Source organism: Lacerta agilis, chromosome 13, assembly GCF_009819535.1.
Source record: "Lacerta agilis isolate rLacAgi1 chromosome 13, rLacAgi1.pri, whole genome shotgun sequence".
NCBI classification, from domain to species: Eukaryota; Metazoa; Chordata; class Lepidosauria; order Squamata; family Lacertidae; genus Lacerta; species Lacerta agilis.
In genome coordinates, this window is record NC_046324.1 from 48,428,394 (window position 1) to 48,450,240 (window position 21,847).

Consider the following 21,847-nt stretch of genomic DNA (forward strand, 5'->3'; position numbering starts at 1 on the left):
ACAGTACATTGATTACTGCTTTCATTTTATGGATCAATGGTCTCGTTAGATAGTAAAAATCATGTTAAATAGCTGTTTTAGGGGTTGTTCTTAAAAGTCTGGAACGGATTAATCCGTTTTGCATTACTTTCTATGGGAAAGCGTTCCTTGGTTTTGGAACGCTTTGGTTTTGGAACAGACTTCTGGAATGGATTAAGTTTGATAACAAAGGTACCACTGTACATCCATTTGCACACAGAACACACACATTCATCCTCTCTCAGACGCACACACGCAGAAACTGCAGCGATTAAACAGCACTGGAGCCTTTTGTGAGTCTAATTGCTAGAGGGGGAGTGAAGATCACAGAGAGGCGAAGGTTAATACTGCCTCCTCCACCTGCAATCTCCATGAAGATAAAAAAAAAACCCACATCCGCAGCAATTGGAACCAATGAGAGGCTTCTTTCAAGCCTAATTGCTGTGCAGTGGGGCAGCACAGGGGAAGCGAAGGGGTCACTCTCCAGCTGTGATGACCGCCTGCCTGCCCCATTCGCAGCAATGGAACTCCAAAAAAGGTCTTCCATTGGAGCCAATGGGAGTCTTCTACGAATCTCCTACACAAATAGCACCGTGCACCAGTGTGAATTGCCCATACGACATCGCAATCTTATCACAGACTATTGGGAGGGGCTGTGGGTAACTGTAAGTACTACAAATATTTCAACAAAATCTACCATTTTATAATAATAATAATAATAATAATAATAATAATAATAATAATAATAATAATACATTAATAGGGATGTAAAGTCAATTTTGCTTGCATGCCCCTCATTTTACAGAACAGGGGCTTGACAGCAGTGCGTGAGAAAAGGTTCTGTGGGTCTTAGTGGACCACAAGATTAACATGAGTCAACAATGTGATGCACAGCAGCAAACAAAAAACAAAAAAAGAATGCTGTTCTAGGCTGCATTAACAGACATATAGTGTCCAGATCATTGTTGTTGTTTAGTCATTCAGTCGTGTCCACCTCTTTGTTCCCCCATGGACCAGAGCACGCCAGGCACTCCTGTCTTCCACTGCCTCACACAGTTTGGTCAGACTCATGTTGGTAGCTTCGAGAACCAGATCATAGTCCCACTCTATTCTGCCTTGGTCAGACCACACCTGGAGTACTGTGTCCAGTTCTGGGCACCACAATTGAAGAAGGATGTTGACAAGCTGTAACATGTGCAGAGGAGGGCAACCAAGTTGATCAAGGGTCTGGAAACCAAGCCTTATGAGGAACGGTTAAAGGAGCTGGGTATGTTTAGCCTGGAAAAGGAGAAACTGAGAAGATATGATAGCCACCTTCAAATATCTCAAGGGCTGTCATGTGGAAAGATGGAGCAAGCTTATTTTCTGCTGCTCCCAAGGGCAGGACCCAAACCAATGGATTCAAATTTACAAGATAGGCAGTTTTGAAGAAACTTTAGGAATAACTTTCTGATGGTAAGAGCTCTTTGACAGTGGAACAGACAACCTCAGAAGGTAGCAGACTCTCCTTCATTGGAGGTTCCTAAACAGAGGTCAGATGGCCATCTGCCCGGGATTCTTTAGTTGCAATTCCTGCATTGCAGGGGGTTGGACTAGATGACCCCCATGGTCCCTTCCAACTCTACCACTCTATGAATCTATGATTCTAAGCAATGGTTACAAAACAAGCAATAAATCAATGGGTCACTGTATTGAGTAAATTTGGACTTGTGGGTATAGAAAAGTTTGGGAAGCCTTGTCATGCATGAAACATTCAGTTGCTTCCGGAGCTGTGAATACTCTTGGCTTTAAAAACATTAAAATTCAGGAACCTCTATAAATTATACAGATGGCAGTAATTTATTTTCTTTTGCATCATTATTCTTCTCTCTCTCTCTCTCTCCTGTTTGCATAATTTATTCCAGTTTTGATACTTACGGTGTTTATGGGGAGGGGCTGAGAGCTACGGCAGAAACTGAATACCACCACCCCAGAACCAGGAGAGGACTGTAGGTTACTGGCAGAGCCCTCTCTTGGATGCGGGAGGTCCAGGTTCAATCTCCAGCACTGATGCTCCAAGCAGGGCTGCCCAAGACCTCTGTATGAAACCCCAAAGAGCCACTCACACACAGAGTAGAGCGACAGTCCTCAGCCTTTTCGGACGCAGGGCCCACTTTTAACCCAAACATGCATGTGGGGGCGCCTTTCTTAATCTCCTTTCTGGCAGCGGTAGTGCTCCTGTTGTGACCCACCTTGGCCCACGCAATACCAAAGGTAGATGGCTAGAGGTCTGACTTGGGAGAATGAATCCAGCTGGGTCTCACACGGAATGACAGGCTGAAAAACTCCACACACACACCCCGCTCCCCTCCGATCTAATGGATTGGCCAAATTAAACGTTGCAGTCCTTTAGCTGGGAATTTAGGGAACTGGTGTTAATGGCTTCCGGAAAGGACTGTTTAACCTTCCAAGTGTTAAAAAAAATTAAGTGGTGCTCTGGTATAGCCTATTAGAAAAAAAACTTCTCTCTCCCCTCCCCTTCTCATTTTAAAAGTTAAAAACACAAAAATCCTTGAAGCCAGACAACCGGTCTAGAAGCCATCCATTATTGCTTTTACGCAGGAGCAACAGCTGACATGTATACCCACAGGAAACATTCCATTAAAAGCTATAAGCACCACACACCCATACAGAATGGCAGTGGGCAGGTGCTGCGCTGCTGGGTGGGATGCCCTGCTATTTTGTGTCTCTCCCCCCCCCCCAAAAAAAGCATGTGTAAGAGCTGAGTAAGAAACAGTTCCTGAGCTCAAAATGAATTGCTTTTCACAGAAAGCAAGAGTGCGCAGGGCCTTCGCCCAGCTGGTGATTGAGAATCTGTGAACCAAGGTGAGGAGTTGAAGCTTCTAAAACAAAAGTCGTTCTTGCTAAAAAAGAGTGAGTCACCCTCCCCCCTGCAAGAACAGGAGGAGGAGGAAGAGAGCACTCTCTTTGGAAATGGACTTCCAGCAGATCTTGGACATTTCGCACCAGTGGTTTTCCATGGAGCAGAAACGCAGCTCTTAAAATAGGCTCCCCAAACACTCTGTGCGCAAATCTCAATGTGCGAGAGGAAAATGGAACACCCATCAGCAGAAGTAGTATACCTCGGAGTGCCAGGGTCAAAGAGTGGGGCATCCTTCTTATGGGCTGCCCTCTGGCTGCCCTCTGTTGCAAGACAGTGTGCTGGGTCCCCCTTGATGTGGTCTATCTCGCAGGACTCCTGCTTACATTCTGATTATTTCAGCATCCTACCAAGCTATTTGCCTGTCGCCATGACTAGAGAGGCCTAGGCAAATATGTACATATCTGCTGAACCGGTACAAGTTAAGAAAAACCATAGAATTGCAGCTGGAAGGGAACCTGAGGGTCATCTAGTCCAACCCCCTGGTAATGGAAGAATCTCAACTAGATCTGTCCAACCTGATTAAAAACCTCCAAGGATTGAAACTGTCCTGATGCGGTTTGCAGTATATGTACATTTAATGTTTATTTTTACACACGTAAAGTCCTGTGTTTCACCTTACCCACTGGAATTTCATAGCACAGTTCTGCTCCTGCCCAAGCTTGTGTGATTTTCACTATCAGTGATTGGATTCCCCTGGACTTGATTCAAAAGTCTGCTTAGAAAACCAGTAGATTTTCCTCCAAAGTTGGAAGATAGCTGAGTGGTCTATTTCCTGAGCCCAGATCCAAGTTTAGGAACCACATCCTACTAGGAGGGATGTCATCAGCAGTGCAACAGAATTAAAACCACTTCCTCCAGCCCCCACTCTCTGTGAACCTCCCCGAGGCCACCTCTCCCTTCTCCCACACTCACCTGAAGACCAGCTGTGGCATCAAAGCCTCACGTCCCTTCGGATTCTGTGACACCATGGAATGCTATAACATCAGTGCCCCATGAGCAGGGGTCTTGGGAAGCATCGTTCTCCAGGGCTCCCGACTCTCAGGAGCCCTGGAGAACTTCAGTCACCAGTGCTTAGTGTGCATGGCCCAGTGCAGTTATATCAGCCTAGGGACCCAAGGAATGGCGGGGGAAAGTCAGAGACCTTGCTGTCATTATCCTGCCATCGTTTAAGTTTAGAATGTTGTTGCTGTTGTTTAGTCGTTTAGTCGTGTCCAATTCTTTGTGACCCCATGGACCAGAGCACGCCAGGCACTCCTGTCTTCCACTGCCTCCCGCAGTTTGGTCAGACTCATCTTGGTAGCTTCGAGAACACTGTCCAACCATCTCATCCTCTGCCGTCCCCTTGTCCTTGTGCCCTCCATCTTTCTCAACATCAGGGTCTTTTCCAGGGAGTCTTCTCTTCTCATGAGGTGGCCAAAGTTTTGGAGCCTCAGCTTCAGGATCTGTCCTTCCAGTGAGCACTCAGGGCTGATTTCTTTAAGGATGGATAGGTTTGATCTTCTTGCAGTCCATGGGACTCTCAAGAGTCTCCTCCAGCACCAGAATTCAAAAGCATCCATTCTTCGGCGATCAGCCTTCTAAGTTTAGAATAGGGGGGAGCAATCCTGGGCAGATGGCAGGACTGGGAAGCAGCAGGAGGGTGGAACAAAAACTAATACACCCCCAAGTTGTGGAACTCCGTACCCCTACCTTCCTTGATCTACGAGGCGTATATTTTTAAGACCCACCTTATTCCTGTGGTTGTAAGATGTTTTACACGGTTTTTAATATTCTGTTTTAATGCTGTAAACCGTAATCATGTAGACTATATGAGCCCAGGCCCAAATCCAGAAGGATCGGAGCTGGTTTCATATTAAAGCGGGGGCATGCTACATTCATATTCCAAACTCCCCCAGCTCCAAACTCACCGCATCGCAAGTTTCCACAAAGCTTTGTCTTCTCTGACAGCGAGTGTCACTGCTCTCTGCCTGGCATCATCTGGGCTGCATCTGCTTATCTCTCGAAAGCAATGGGACCTGGGGAACGAGAAAGCATAACCGGGGGGTTGAAATAAGTGGAGGACAAATTTTACTGGGAAGGTGACTGTAGCAAGCCAGTGGCGTGCATCTGGGACACGGTTTGGCACAGGGGCAAAGGAGGACAAGGCGCAGGCGACCCCGCCAAAAAAAAAAAACATGTCTGCCAGTAGAAGGATTTGCACGGCTGAGTGTTCCTTTCCTTCCTAGGAAAGGTTGAGGCAACAGGCTTGATTTTTAGAGGTGCATCAATCACCAGCCTCCTCCTGCAGAGCCGAGAAATGTTCCCAGCTGGTGGCGTCTCAGTGGCCTGTGGGCAGCAAGTTAACATTTGCGCTCCATTTCCCAGTCTAATGCCAATCTCTCTCTCTCTCTCTCTCTCTCTCTCTCTCTCTCTCTCTCTCTCTCTCTCTCCTTCTCTCTCCTTCTCTCTCTCTCTCTCTCTCTCTCACACACACACACACACATACCACTCACACAGATAAGGAGTAGGAGGGATCTTACAGAGAGGAGGAAATCTCCTTCCTTATTTTTTGGTATGAGAAAACTTCCCGTCACTGTGATGAAGAGGACCTTTGCTTTGAAACAGTCCTGCCAATCACCTCCTTTTAAACGCCCCAAGCTGGTGCCCCCTCAGATGTTTTGGACTACTCCCCCCCCTTGCTTACACAGCCAGAACGGTGCCATCCATGAACAAACAGTGACAGGTGTCAGCAGGTTTGGAGAACCACCCCTAGGTTTGCAGAAGTACAAAAACCTTGAGAAAACTGCCCAAACAGGTCATTGAAGACTGAGCATGCTCAGTGGGCATAGAATGCTGGCTGACTGTCCAGTGGAGTGGGATGGGGCTCGAATGGCGTGGCTGGAATCCTAAACAGCAGCGACCCACGCTGCAACATTTAGTTGCAGCACGCCACTTGCAACAGGCAATTTGCAATATGTAGCTTGTTTGTGCTTGTGGAAGTTGCTTATCTCTGTTGGTTTTATCTGCAATCGCACACAGACAAAAAGTAAAAGGAATTGAAATAAAACATTCACATGTTTGACTTACTCTGGGTACATTTATGCAACAAATCATCTTTTATTCCAGTTGTACTGTTAGGCTTCCTTTAAATCGGGGGGGGGGGAGGGACGGACAGACAGACGGACGGGACGACGACCTCTGGGCTTCCAGGTGGGGATGAACTACAACTTCCCTGACCATTGGCCATGCTGGGAGTTGTAGTTCTAGACCCGGAGAGCCGATGGTTCTACACCACTGCTCTAAGAATCATGGGAATTGAAGTTCTTAGTGATCTCCGACCTTTTTGTCAAATCTGCATTTCCCAGGGTTCCCTAGGGAGTGGGAATAACAGTGAAACCCATTTAAAACTGTAGCTTCAGTTCCCCTGAACTTTATCCGATAAGGCAGGAAAAAAACTGGATCAGCAGCGCCCCTTGTGGTGGTGAAGAGTCACTACAGCAGATGAGTGTACCTGTGCATGCTTCAGTGTGGAATATGGATGAGGTTCGTTTTCTTGATCAAGGCTATATTTCCCAAACTTGGCTGGTCTCCAGCTCCCACCACCCCAACTCTGGCATTGCTGGGATTTGTCGTAGCCCACCAAATCTGCAGCACGCCACAAAACCAGGAAAGCATGAGACCTCAGCCACTGTCAATCAAAATAGACAGGACTAGACAGATGGATTACCGTTGCTAGGTCAGACGCATCCCAGACCCCAAGATTTCAGGGCCCAAACCTGATAGCCGGGGGGGGGGAGGACGCAGGGACGCACAGCTGTCAACCTTTCCCTTTTTTGCGGGAAATTCCCTTATTATAGCATTGGGAAACAGCAGGGAGGGTTGACAGCTATGGGGAGGCTGGGGAGGGCCCCATTGATCTCACAGGGTCTGAGCCCCAGTGATGTCCTTAAGCATGACTGAATCCTGGAGATGGAGGTTAATTGGGAGAGGGAGAGAGGGAAGGAGGGCAGACCCCCCCCGCCCCCCCCCCAAGAGTCTATGCAATAATTTGCAGTCAGCTCCTCCTGGGTTGACACTTGCAAGCTGCACACATTTGTGTATTTGTGTGTGTGTTTGTGTGTGTGTGGACACTCTCTCGCATCGGGAGATTCAAGCCCTCCCTCTGCTGCGTGGAGCAGGCCAGGCAACTCCGGAAACCTGGAGATGTGGCACTATTCTGTGCCGTTGTGCCACGCTGGCTCCAGGGACACAGAGCAAGAGGGAGGGCAGCCTTCACCTCAAAGGCCAAGGGGCCTTCTTAAGAGCAGGTCTGCCGTAGCTCCTCTCCTTTCAGGGGAAGACTAAGTCTGTTACACACTGACAATACCAGTGGCTTAAGCCCCATAATCCCTCCTTTACTTGACTTTGGGCTATTTTGAGCAGGAGATTAAAAGTGATTATCTACATCACCTGAGATGTTGCCTTTTTTCTTCCTTTCTCCCTCCCTCTCTCTCTCTCTCTCTCTCTTCCCCCCCCCCCTCCTCTGGCCATCAGCTCGCCTGCGCTGGGTTTTCCTGCCCCCTGCAGAGGGAGGAAGCCTCTGTGCCTCTTTCCTCTCCTGGGTCTTCCCCCCAAAGCCCCTGCCCCCCTTTCCTGTGCTGGGCATGGGGAAAGAGCCCCAGATCAGGCTGCATCAAAGCAACTGCCTGCCCACAGCACAACATGGCCTTTGAGTCCTCAGTTTAGAAATGGGACTGCTAGCAAGGGCTGGGAACACAGGGAGGTTTTTGCCCCGCGATCGCTGAGCCTGGATGATCTCTCTCTCTCTGAAAAGGCCCTTGAGAGTGCCCTGGTTACAAAGCAAAGAGGGCAAGTCAGGGAGACAGCTGTCTCTTGCCCTCTTGTAGGCTTCCTTGAGGAAGGAATCTGGCAAGCCACTGTGGAAACAAAATGCAGGACAAGATGGACATTGGCTCTCATCTCTCACAGGACTTCTCTACCTTTTGGTTATGGTGGAAAAAAGTGATCTTCCTGCAGTATTAGCCTTGTCGTAATTCATTGTTTGGGGCGGGGGTGATTTTGTGTGCATGTGAGAAACAGCCTGAAGAGGATGGAGCATGCTTAGTGGCTACTGAATGCTGACTGGCTAGTAGATTGGAATAGAGCAGGGGTCCCCAAACTAAGGCCCGGGGGCCGGATGCGGCCCAATCGCCTTATAAATCCGCCCGTGGACGGTCCGGGAATCAGTGTGTTTTTACATGAGTAGAATGTGTCCTTTTATTTAAAATGCATCTCTGGGTTATTTGTGGGGCCTGCTTGGTGTTTTTATATGAGTAGAATGTGTCCTTTTATTTAAAATGCATCTCTGGGTTATTTGTGGGGCCTGCTTGGTGTTTTTTTATGAGTAGAATGTGTCCTTTTATTTAAAATGTATCTCTGGGTTATTTGTGGGGCATTGGAATTCGTTCATTTTTTTTTCAAAATATAGTCTGGCCCCCCCACCAAGGTCTGAGGGACAGTGGACCTGCCTGCTGCTGAAAAAGTTTGCTGTCCCCTGGAATAGAGTGTCTGGAATGCTGACCATCACCACTCCGCGCTGCAACATTTTGTTGCAGATTTCACATTTGTTGCATATCTCATCTGCCCATTTACCAGGGACAGTCCTGACTTTTTTGCAGCCTGCCCGTTATGAACTGCTATCAATTTTTGTGTCCCTCTTGGGGATTCCTTGTTCAGATGCTGGTATGAATGGCTCAAGGAGTTGTCGTTCTGCTTTCCACTACAGGCCAAGGGCTTGAATGGGGAGCTGAAGTGTATCACATTGTGCTGCAACTGCGGAGGCCTCCTTTTTGCCATTGGCGACACCCTGTAGTGTAGCACAACGCAGGGTGGGTTTTTTGGCACCTATCTTTCACCAAACACCAGCCACATTCCCACCAAACATTTAAAGCTCTTATGGTGACACTTTAAACCAGGGGTCAGCAAGGCTTACCGGGCATTTGCCACATCACTCCCACAGAGATCGTCCGTGGACCAGACCAGCACAGCACATTGCTGAAAATTGCACCTGCGCATGTCCGCGGCGCCAAAAATCGTGCCTGCGCAGAACATAGCTGTCAAGTTTCGGATTTGAAAATAAGGGATCAGCGGTCTCACCTATCCCGGGGACAGTCATATGTCAGTGGTGGGCGGAGCCAGAAGCAAAAGTGGGCGGAGCAGCAATGCAAACTCCAAGCGGCCTCGGGCTCGGAGCGGAGCAAAGAGGAGGGCAGCCAGCAAAGAGGAGGGCAGCCATGTGCTCCACGCGATGGAGCCCCATCGTCGTCTTGTCTGATCCCATCAAAACAGGACAGGAAGCAGCAGCTGCTCAAAGGCAGCAGGCCAGCTAACTCTATTGGCCGGCTGAGGGGCTTGGCGGCAACGGACAGGGGCTGATGCAGGGGGAGGAATACACCCCCTGTAAGCACGGGAAACGGCTACCACTTGCTTTGAGGGCTGAGGCTTTTCTCTCCAAGTAGGCGAGGTCTTCCCACCCAGTCCCTGGCCAGCAGGGGAGGAGCTGCTTCCATTAAAAACGGAAAATTTAAGGGAAATAAAAAATAAGGGAGAGCAGTGGGAAACTGCTTGAAATAAGGGAGAATCCCGGGCGAAACAGGATACTTGACAGCACTGGCGCAGAAGCATTTTTGGGCGTCTGAGCATGCACAGAAGTGATTTCGTGAGCCATGGTTTAGTGCAGCGCACAGGGACTTGCCGAGCAGGAGGCTCGCTTCAGGAGCGGCTCATGGGCTGGTTAAGCGACCCTCATTGGCCGCTTCCAGCCCATGGGTCTTAGGTTGCCGACCTCTGCTTTAAACAGACATGGCTTCCCCTCCAACCCAAAATAATTATTCTGGGAGCTGTAGTTCATTAAGGGTGCCAAGAGTCAGTAGGAGACTCCCCAGAGCTTCTGGATTAGGTGGCATTGCTATCACAGCAAAACTTTTGTTGGTCTTCTGCAATACAGGGGCAACTACAGTCCCATTCACACAATACAGTTAAAGCGCTATGAGAACCCTTTGAACAGTCATGGGATTCTGGAAACTGGAGTTTGTTAAGGGTCCTGAGAGTTCTTAAGAGTGGTTTAACAATCAACCCCGCTTCCCAGGGAACTCTGGGAATATAGTGCATTATTGTATGATATGATTATTTTTAATGTACACTTCCCCCCTGTTTATGCATTTTTCTACGCATTGCTTGGCATTACATATTTCAGAAGATTGCAGTGTTTCAGCCTGCAAACTGATTCAGAATTTGGGAGTCTCACTTTTAAACATGAACTGGATTGAATTCCTCCCCCCAACAACCTTCTCACTCCTTGCCTTTTCCCCCGAGGGACCTCCAGCCAACCTAGATTAAGGGGCACGGCGATCTTAGCAATGAGATTAGGAGTGCTCCAAGCATGTCCCAATTTTTATTGCTGGAGGGTTGATGCATTGCCACCACTTGGAAATGGACTTTATAGGTTGCAGCAGGTTTAATGGCAGGTTACAAGCTAACTGACATTTCACATGCCTGTGTTTTCATGCACAAGAGGTTTCTATCTAAAGAAAACCCATGCACATCCCTCCTCCCCAAGAAACATAGGAATGGTAGCTTTCCCCTCGCAGAGCTACAATTCCCAGTACCCTAAACAAACTATAGTTCCCAAAATTCTTGGGGGGAAGTCACACACTTTAAACGTGAGTTAAATCTATGGTGTGGATCTGCCAACATACTGAGGAAACAGCTGAATCCTAGAGAGTAATTCTGCTCGCGGCCCAACAACCACATGGGAACGAGCACCAACTTGTGGCAAAAATGGGGACAGAGAAGACGAAGAAGAAGAAGAAGAAGAAGAAGAAGAAGAAGAAGAAGAAGAAGAAGAAGAAGAAGAAGAAGAAGAAGAAGAAGAGTTTGGATTTGATATCCCGCTTTTCACTACCCGAAGGAGTCTCAAAGCGGCTCACATTCTCCTTTCCCTTCCTTCCCCACAACAAACACTCTGTGAGGTGAGTGGGGCTGAGAGACTTCAGAGAAGTGTGACTAGCCCAAGGTCACCCAGCAGCTACATGTGGAGGAGCGGAGACGCGAACCCGGTTCCCCAGATTACAAGTCTACCGCTCTTAACCACTACACCACTACATCCCTCTGTGAATGGGGGGGGGCAGAATTCTAGGGCTGTGTCTCCTTTTGCAAGAGGGGAGATTTCAGCTCTTCTGTCACAAGCCTGCAAAATTTTCCTCTTTGTCTCAGCCATGAAATGTGCAGGATTCCTGCTGCCCCCCCTCCCCTCGACACATGGTCACGTTGACCCTGCCCTAAATTGGAGGCACGATTTGTTCTTCTACTTGAGATGTTTTTCATTTAGAGTGGCTAAGAGTCAGAATGATCTGTCTTCAACCGAGGCCAGCCCCCCTACATTTTCAGAGCGAGAAAATATTCCAACTAAGCTTCCTGCTTGGAAGGAGGGAAGTCCAGTCCAGCGAGTCGCACAGAGAAGCACCGGAAAGCCTCCTCTGAGGGCAGTCCTGCTGCTCTGCCTTTGCACTGCAAGCGACTGGGTTGAGCCAATTGCGTTCTACTGCAGAGCAGCATCCCAAACACCGACCTGTGTAGGTTCGTTGGGCAGAGATAATAGCAGAGCAGAGCATCATCCAGAGACACAGGGAGCACACTCAGCTTTGACCTCATGCCAGTTTTGAGCTCTTTCTGCATATTCATACCAAAGTCTCGTGTGCCTGGCATATGTGAATAACTGTCTTCGATGAGGACAGGACTAAACTTTTGGAAGCTCAGCCTCAGCATGTGTGTGTAAAAATGTTCTCTTCTCTTTTGCATTTTAGCTAGGGGGCCTGTGAATTTCAGGTGCAAGTGGGTTGAAACTTGCTAGAAGTCTCTTTGGCTGGGAGCCGCCATCTTTCTCCCAAAATGCATCTTGACACCAGGCAGCTGCCACCAAAAGAAAGGAGGTCTTACCTGCAGCAAACATTTAAACTAGCACACTTCTTGCTCAGTGGCATTTCTGGGGGCGATGGCAGCCTCCAGTCTAACAGCGTTACAAAGGGAGCTCTGGTAAATGTCTCTCAAAAAAAATATATTCTGCACCCTGTAACAAAAATGGTCCCCAACTTTCATGGCCCACAAGTGGGGCCAACCAATTCGGGAGGGGCAGCAGTGCCAACTTGGCACCACGGCCATGAGTGCCCGGGGCCGTGGGTGCCATGCAGCATGCATGGCCCTGGCACCAACATTTGTGCGTGTCCAGTCCCTTCGTGGGGAATTTTGTGGGTGCTCAGGCACCCAGGGCCCCAGGGAATTGGCACCTATCGGGGTATTGTTGCTTAGCCTTTGTTGTTGTTGTTCAGTCGTTCAGTCGTGTCCGACTCTTTGTGACCCCATGGACCAGAGCACGCCAGGCACGCCTATCCTTCACTGCCTCTCGCAGTTTGGCCAAACTCATGCCAGTCGCTTCGAGAACACTGTCCAACCATCTCATCCTCTGTCGTCCCCTTCTCCTTGTGCCCTCCATCTTTCCCAACATCAGGGTCTTTTCCAGGGAGTCTTCTCTTCTCATGAGGTGGCCAAAGTACTGGAGCCTCAACTTCAGGATCTGTCCTTCTAGTGAGCACTCAGGGCCGATTTCCTTGAGAATGGATAGGTTTGATCTTCTTGCAGTCCATGGGACTCTCAAGAGTCTCCTCCAGCACCATAATTCAAAAGCATCAATTCTTCAGCGATCAGCCTTCTTTATGGTCCAGCTCTCACTTCTGTACATTACTATTGGGAAAACCATAGCTTTAACTATACGGACCTTTGTCGGCAAGGTGATGTCTTTGCTTTTTAAGATGCTGTCTAGGTTTGTCATTGCTTTTCTCCCAAGAAGCAGACGTCTTCTAATTTCGTGACTGCTGTCACCATCTGCAGTGATCATGGAGCCCAAGAAAGTGAAATCTCTCACTGCCTCCATTTCTTCCCCTTCTATTTGCCAGGAGGTGATGGGACCAGTGGCCATGATCTTAGTTTTTTTGATGTTGAGCTTCAGACCATATTTTGCGCTCTCCTCTTTCACCCTCATTAAAAGGTTCTTTAATTCCTCCTCACTTTCTGCCATCAAGGTTGTGTCATCAGCATATCTGAGGTTAGCCTTAAGCTTCCTCATACCAATGCCTAACTCAAAGACATTTTGGGTTGTAATTCCATATCACTAACCTGGGAGAAGTCCCCGTTGGAGTCAATGGGGCTTGTAAGCGGGGACAACTAGAAGTGTCTAGCTCCATTCCTCATTTTTCCAATCTTAATTTGGTTCATCTTATTTCCACCCGTTTGCGATTGTCTACAAGAAAACTGACCTGCATTTTCATGCACACAGCTCCCCAAATAGGTTTTGTTCTACATAGCTTGGCTTAGTACACACATTTTGGCAAGCACTTTACCCCTAGGTAAAGGTAAGGGTAAAGGACCCCTGGACAGTTAAATCCGGTCAAAGGTGACTATGGGGTTGCGGCGCTCATCTCGTGTTCAGGCCACAGACAGCTTTCCAGGTCACGTGGCCAGCAGGACTCTTCTGGCGCAACAGAACACCGTGACGGAAACCAGAGCGCATGGAAACGCCATTTACCTTCCCACCACAGCGGTACCTATTTATCTACCTGCATTGGGATGCTTTCAAACTGCTAGGCTGGCAGGAGCTGGGACCGAGGAACGGGAGCTCTGTTGCGGGGATTCGAATGTGGGACATGAGTGGCATTGTGGTCTAAATCACGGAGCCTCTTGGGCTTGCCGATCAGGAGGTCAGCGGTTCAAATTTACCCTTAGCAGAATGCCAACAGAACTGCATGTTATTTTCACTAGTCTGCATACATGAGTGTGCACTTTTTGCTAACGTGCCCGTTTTTCGATGGACTGACTGCGCCACAGATCTCAAAGGGGAGTTGCATTTCTGCTCCATGCATTGCTTTGAGAAGTGTCGGTGCAGCAAGTCCCCATTAAAGCACAACCTGGAATGGATGTCTCCCCGATTCTTATTTGTGAGCAGACACGCATGGAGCCTGCGTTGTTAGTGTTGCTTCCAAAGAGGAAGAGGCAAGCGCAAACCTCAAAGGGGAATCTCGCTCAGAAAGCTAAAAGGGTTTTGTCAGAGCAGACTTGCTCCGAGACAGCAGCGCACCCTCTTGCATACGTTCGACACACCACGGTTCTCATTTCAAATGCCACTAGGTTAGATTTAGACTCCATCTGCCACGCTGGAAATTAATGGCAATCATTAAGGAGCAGCAGCAACAACAACAAAAGGGGGCACGAGGAGAAAGCTGGCGAAGGGGCCTTGAGGTAAAAGCAACAACAACACGCAGCCATCTCTGCCAACGAAAAAATTAAAACTATTTAGACATACAGCGCCATTTATTACTGCAGAGTTCTCCTTCCACCTGGGGTTTAAATCTCATTACAGTTTGCCCCAAACAGATGTTACCCTTTTAGCGGTAGGTTATTAACGATAAAACTCAATTCCTCCAGAGAGAATCTGTGCCAGGTGTCTGGTTGGAGCTGGCTTTTCTTTTCGCAAAGTGTGGACCGGCCTTTGCCAAAACGGTGCCCTCCAGATGTTTGCGGCTGCTGCTCTGGCAATTGCAGGCTCTCGGTCAGTTCAAATAGGGAGAGGTGATCCTTGAGGTATTGGGGTCCTGAGCCAAATAAAAACATCACTGACACAAAGAGTTGGGGGCTGCAAGACCCCCCCCCCAAAATTCAAAAGAACTCTACGGAGGCCTGCTGTTGGTAGCGACCGCTTTGTGCAAGGCATTGTTGTTGTTGTTGTTGTTGTCGTTCAGTCGTGTCCGACTCTTCGTGACCCCATGGACCAGAGCACGCCAGGCACCCCTATCCTCCACTGCCTCCCGCAGTTTGGCCAAACTCATGTTGGTAGCTTCGAGAACACTGTCCAACCATCTCATCCTCTGTCGTCCCCTTCTCCTTGTGCCCTCCATCTTTCCCAACATCAGGGTCTTTTCTAGGGAGTCTTCTCTTCTCATGAGGTGGTCAAAGTACTGGAGCCTCAACTTCAGGATCTGTCCTTCCAGTGAGCACTCAGGCCTGATTTCCTTCAGAATGGATAGGTTTGATCTTCTTGCAGTCCATGGGACTCTCAAGAGTCTCCTCCAGCACCATAATTCAAAAGCATCAATTCTTCGGCGATCAGCTACATAAATGCCATCAATACAGTCTGGCCCAAAAGAGATGGTAGAACCGAGAGTGTTTGCTGTGACTTGTTTGCAAAGCATTTTGAGGATAAAATTGCTTGCACCCGCCAGGACCTTGACTCCACTGTTACGGCAGATGAATCTCACGAGGTGCCCAGAGCACTGTCTAGTCCGTTGGACGAGTTTCAGTTAAGTAAGGCTTGAGGATGTGGACAAGGTGCTGGACCCTTGCTCCTTTTGGTTGAAGAAACAACAACTAGCAGGACAGCCGGCTGGGCCAGGGAGGTGAGGAATGCCTCCTTGGGAGAAAGGATGGTCTCTGCCTGCTTGAAGGAGGCAGGTTGTTCAGTGGGGCAAGGTGGTTTGAGTATATTACATCGATCTTGGCCCGGCCGCACTGGCTGCCAACTAGTTTCTGGGCCCAAAGTGCTGCTTTTGACCTATAAAGCCTTAAACAGCTCAGGACCATAATACTTCAAGGACTGCCCCTCTACATATGAACCAACCTGGACCCTACGATCATCATGTGAGGCCCTTTGTCATATGCGTCTGCTGAAAGAGGCCCGGAGGGTGGTGACATGAGAATGGGTCTTCTCTGGGGCGGCTCCCCGTTTGTGGAGCGCTCTCCCCAGGGCTGCTCGCCTGGTGCCCTCATTACATCGCTTCAGATGCCAAGCAAAAATGTTCTTCTTCAACCGGGCCTTGGGCCAATTAACATTCTGTGTCCTTTTAAATGTGTTTGTGGGCGGGGGGGGTGGTGGTGATCGGTTTGTTTTTGCTCTTGTTTTTATGGAGTATTTTGCGTTCTCATTTTGCATTTTTATGCAGTGAACCGCCCTGCGATCTTCGGACGAAGGGCGGCGTACAGATTTAATAAATAATAAAATAACGGTATGCATACCAAGCATGTTTAATGTAAAAGCAGATCATCGCAAAGACTCGCATTGCCTACCTTGATCAGAATGGGGAAAGTGTCGCAGGGCATGAACGAGTCCCTCGTGGAAGTCCACGTCGCTCGGATTCTGATATTTCAAAAGGCCAAAGTTGAGGCGGAGGGAACCAGCAGGGGGGGATCACCCAGGGAGCTAATGATCCTTTGCCTCTGTGGGTTGTGATCCTGTTAGATCTTTATGAGCTAAGCGGCACAAGATGGCACACACATCAGTAGAGATCAGAGCAGCGGGAGGCTTCGTTCAGATGAGAGCAACGACAAGCACTGCTCCTTTGACACCTTCAAGGCTAGCCCTGTCTTGGGTGAGAAGGGCTGGACTGGGGCAGACAGAGCCCTGTTTTGCGCTTGCCCGCTGGGCTGGCGGCATCAGGCACCTGCTAAGCTGGTACCTCCAGCAGGTGAGACACTGCCACGCTTTGGGGCATCCCAGCTGCTCCTCTTGTTGCTGCCGCCAACACACAAGGGCATAAAAAGTAGGCAATGTATTATTTGAATACAAAGGACTCCTACAAAGTGTTATGACTGTATGATTGAGAAGGCGATTGGGCCGCATCTGGCCCACGGGCCTTAGGTTGCCTACCCCTGGCTCATATTATCTCACTCTGCAAAACACTGAGAGTTTGTGGATCACAGTGCATCCCGATCCCAATCTACTTGCTGCGTGCCCCCCTCTCTGTGCGCCCGATCCCGGTAAGAGGAACTAAGCGACTAGAAATTAATTCAGGTTTGGAATCAAGGGCCCCCTCATTATCCAACTCTGCCGCAATTCGAACCAAGTTCGCCATGCAAGTGTGTGGAAGCTGATCTGGGAATATGCATAAGGGCGAGAGAAGGGGGGGGAGAGAGAGAGAAGGGGGGGGAGAAAATGAACCCAGACAGCAGCCTGAGCCTGAGAGCCTCCTTCCCACACCTGACGTATACGAAATGGACATCCAGCCATTTAGCGGAGGCTTCACCATTAATAAATGTTTGCTATACCATCTTAGAGATGTCTGCTTTGATTATTTTACACATAATGAATAGCTCTGGCTCATTCTAACATTTGGTGCCTGCAAGCCAAATAATAAAAATAACCCCCCCCCCCACTCACCTCTCCCATCTCTTTGCATGATTAAACATTTATCATTTGTAATGGATCGCGGCCGGCTATGTCATTACTCTCTTTTGGTAACAAGCAGCTCCTTCACTTATTGATAAACTGACCTGGGCAACAGGGAAAGAGGATCCTGAAGAGGAGCTGAGAAAGAGGGAGGCGGGAGATGGACCTGGGTGCAGGTAGAGAGGGGGGGGCACAAATCAATTTCAAGGTAGGAAGATGCATGCAAGCAGATGAAAGCCAACTTTACATCTGTCTGGAGCACAGAGAGCCAGCTCATCCCCACAAACGCAGCTCCTTCAGATCACTGAGATCCTAGTGGGTTATACTGAACTACAAATTGAAAGCTTTGCATGTGATCCTTGGCCTTAGAGGATAGGTGGTCTGGAGCGAATAACCAATTATGTGCAAAACAAAATAAAATAAAACATTCCCTCCAGTAGCACCTCAGAAGAAGTGTGCATGCACATGAAAGATCATACCAAGAACAAACTTTGTTGGTCTCTAAGGTGCTACTGGAAGGAATTATTTATTTTGTTTTGTTTTGACTATGACAGACCAACACGGCTATCTACCTGTAACTGCAATTATGTGCAGATCGACAGAGAAAGGGGACTTCCTGCCTTGACGCTGGAGATGGAGGGCCAAACTAGGTGTGGTGTTATTGATGTAATTTTGGGCTTGGTGATTGTTGTTTACAATAGGAGCTGGGTTGGGAGTGTTACGTGGGGCAAGGGAAGAGGGCTATAATACTCCCATCGACATCAATGGGCCCTTTCTTCTCATTGAGAATAGCTGACATGGGGGCCTTCGACTGGATCAAAACTGTGTTTGGGGACAAATGGCTACCAGCCTCCACTCAGCCTTGCACCAGCTTATTGTAAACAACAACAACACTTCAATATATGAAGGAGACTAGTGAAATAATTCCGAACTTCTGAAATAAATCCAGAGAAGGGCTGCAGTCTGTACACAAAAGGTCCCTGCGGTTCAGTGCTCAGAATCTCCAGGTGAGGCTAGGAAAACCCTGCACAGCTGCTGCCGGCCAGTGCCAACAACAGTAAACTACTAGACTGCTTGACATAAGACAGTTTCCAGTGTCCCTATATTATTCCTACCCGGGGGGAGTGTGCTGTTTTAGTTGCATTTCGGTTTGACAAATCCCACTAATTGCCTTCCCCCCTCTCTGCTTCTCTGTCAGCAGGAGACCCAAGTAACCCAGCAGAAGCCGCATTACGAGAGGCAGGCGCAACAAGGAAGGGTGATGGAGAAGGAGCCGAGCCTCAAAGCAGAAGCCGGCGGCAAGACAAGCACCGGGAAAAGCCCTGCCGAGAGGGAGAGAGAAGTGTGTGCCTGAGCCGGACCTCCCTCTTCTGCCCAGGTCCCTCCTTGCCCCCCCCCCCGGAAGCCCAATAGGATGGCAGGAAAGACAACTTGCCAGCAAGCCCTTTGCTAGAGCTTTTTGCCCAAGTGGGCACCCTGGGAAAGATCAGCACCGGACGAGGAGTCCCCTTCCCACCTCCTCCGACTGAATGTTCCCTTCATGGTCTGAAACCATGGAGCGCAAGGAGAGAATGGCGAACACTAACCCGAGGAGGGGTTTTGTGCTGTGAGGCAGACCGTCATCCCTTTCCCCTTGCAGGCAGAAAGGGGGCCGCCCCTTGTCTCCGCCCAGCCCTCCCAAATGGCAGGCCGCCAGTGGGCCGCGACGTCAGCCCTGTGCACCTGCGTGGCGGCCGTCTCCCTCCTGTACGTGGGGAAGGCGCAGGCGGACTGCTGGCTGATCGAGGGCGAGAAGGGCTTTGTGTGGCTCGCCATCTGCAGCCAGAACCAGCCGCCGTACGAGTCCATCCCACAGCAGATCAACAGCACCATCCTGGACCTGAGGCTGAACGACAACAAGATCAAGAGCGTGCAGTTCTCCTCCCTCAGCCGCTTCAGTAATCTCACATACCTCAACCTGACCAAGAACGAGATCTCCTACGTCGAGGACGGTGCCTTCTCCGGGCAGTACAACTTGCAAGTGCTGCAGCTCGGCTACAACCGCCTGAGGAACCTGACGGAGGGGATCCTGCGGGGGCTGGGGAAGCTGGAGTACCTCTACCTCCAGGCCAACCTCATCGAGACCGTCACCCCCAACGCCTTCGGGGAGTGCCTCAACATCGTGAACATTGACCTGTCGATGAACAGAATCCAGAGGTTGGACAGCAGCACCTTCCGGGGCCTGGCCAAGCTGTCTGTCTGCGAACTCTACAGCAACCCCTTCTACTGCTCCTGCGAGCTCTTGGGCTTCCTCCAGTGGCTCGAGGGCTTCACCAACATGACCCGCACCTACGACCGCATGCAGTGTGACTCGCCGCCAGACTACTCTGGCTACTACCTTCTGGGCCAAGGCCGGAGTGGGTACCGCAATGCCCTGGGCATGCTGTCCTCACTCTGCACCGGGGGGCCCTACACCATGCCGCCTTACTTGATCCCGCTGAAGAACCCGGTGACCACCGCTCCGCCCGAGAGCCCATGCCCCGAGGAGGAGTGCTTCTCCGGGGACGGCACCACGCCCCAGGCCTCGCTGCACACCCCCGTGATCGACCCGGGCCTGTTCCCCACCATGAAAGTGAAGCAGCTGACCCACAACTCGGCCATCCTGAGCGTGCAGATCCCGGTGCCCTTCAGCAAGATGTACACCCTGGCGCAGTTCGAGAACGGCCGCTACAATGTCCTCACCAAGCTGCTGAAGAAGAAGGAGGACATCACGCTGACGGACCTGGGCCCCAACGAAGACTACACCTACTGCGTGATGTCTTCCAACCGCGTCTCCAGGTACAACTACACCTGCCTCACCATCAACCTCAACAAGCATAACCGGGAGGAGCCGGTGCCGAGCCCTTCGACGGCCACTCACTACATCATGACGATCCTGGGCTGCCTGTTTGGGATGGTGATTGTCCTTGGGGTGGTGTACTACTGCCTCCGGAAGAGGCGCCAGCAGGAGGAGAAGCACAAGAAGGCTGCCATCAACATGAAGAAGACCATCATCGAGCTGAAGTACGGGCCGGAGATGGAGGCGACCAGCATCTCCCAGCTGTCCCAAGGGCAGATGCTGGGCGGAGAGACGATGACCCGCATCCCCTACCTCCCTTCCGTGGGGGAAGTCGAGCAGTACAAGCTGATCGACAGCAGCGAGACCCCCAAGGCCACGAAGGGCAACTACATGGAGGTGCGGACGGGCGAGCAGCCCGAGAGGAGGGACTGCGAGCTGCCCCTGCAGCCAGACAGCCAGAGCTCAGTGGCAGAGATCTCCACCATCACCAAGGAGGTGGACAAGGTCAACCAGATCATCAACAACTGCATCGATGCCTTGAAATCGGAGTCCACCTCCTTCCAGGGGGTGAAGTCGGGGGCGGTGTCCACGGCCGAGCCTCAGCTGGTGCTTCTGTCCGAACAGATCCCCAGCAAACACAGCTTCCTGGCTCCGGTCTACAAGGAGAGCTACAACCACCCCCTGCAGAGGCACCACAGCATGGAGGGCCCCCCAAAGCGCTCCAGCACCTCTTCCAGCGGCTCCATCCGGAGCCCCCGATCCTTCCGCTCCGAGGGCTCTGCCCACAAATCCGAAGCCAAATATATCGAGAAGACGTCTCCAACCACAGACACCATCCTCACTGTGACGCCGGCGGCCGCCATCTTGCGCGCCGAGGCCGAGAAGATCCGCCAGTACAGCGAGCACCGGCACTCGTACCCAGGGTCCCACCAGGGGGAGCAGCAGCACGAGAGTATGGGCGGGCGCAAGCCTTCCATCTTGGAACCTTTGACCAGGCCCCGGCCCAGGGACTTGGCTTACTCTCAGCTCTCCCCCCAGTACCACAACCTGAGCTACACCTCTAGCCCAGAGTACACCTGCAAGCCTTCCCACAGCATCTGGGAACGCTTCAAACTGAACCGCAAGCGCCACAAAGACGAGGAGGAGTACATGGCGGCCGGCCACGCCCTGCGCAAAAAGGTCCAGTTTGCCAAAGACGAGGACCTGCACGACATCTTAGACTACTGGAAAGGGGTGTCAGCCCAGCACAAGTCCTGAGTCCTCAAAACTTGTAACTCGTGACTTAATACTGGACCAAAACAAAACAAAACAAACGAAATCAGCAGCAGCTATTTTTAATCCAGACTTGTCTTTAAAACACACACACACACACACACACACACACACACACAGAAAATAAATAAATAAATAACTTATCTATAATTATTCTATATAATGTAACAGAGAAAGAGAGAAAGGTATTAAAATACTGTCTCGCATTTGTGAGATCCACACCAAATTTGAAAGGAGAAAGGGAGGGAAACACCGACAGTGCTGAAAAACTAATAGGTAAATGGTGGAGTGGGGAGGGGAAATGTTTTCTTTTTATTAAAAAAAACAACAGCAGAAAAATTGAATTAAAAAAAAAAACCTGAGTGAAAAACAACAGGGAAAGAGAGAGAGAGGCACAAAATGAAAGGAATAATGGAGTAACCACGACTGCATCGCATGACTCATGAATCTGTGGTTTCTTGTGGACTCTGTGTACAGTTTTGTCTTCTTCTTCCTTTCAGTAACCAAAAAGTAAAAAACGAAACACACACACAAAGGTAAACCAGAAAAAGTTAGCAGAAGGTTGTTTTTTTTTAAATAAACATTAAAA

The 21,847-nt window shown here is 49.9% G+C and overlaps 1 protein-coding gene across 1 annotated transcript; it reads left to right on the plus strand.

Moving 5' to 3' along the window:
• Nucleotides 1-18,373: 18,373 nt before the first annotated feature.
• ELFN1 (extracellular leucine rich repeat and fibronectin type III domain containing 1) lies at nucleotides 18,374-21,354 on the plus strand. The gene has a single exon (XM_033167501.1). The coding sequence runs from the start codon at nucleotides 18,850-18,852 to the stop codon at nucleotides 21,241-21,243; it is 2,394 nt and encodes a 797-aa protein (XP_033023392.1). The 5' UTR covers nucleotides 18,374-18,849; the 3' UTR covers nucleotides 21,244-21,354.
• The last annotated feature ends 493 nt before the right edge of the window (nucleotides 21,355-21,847 follow it).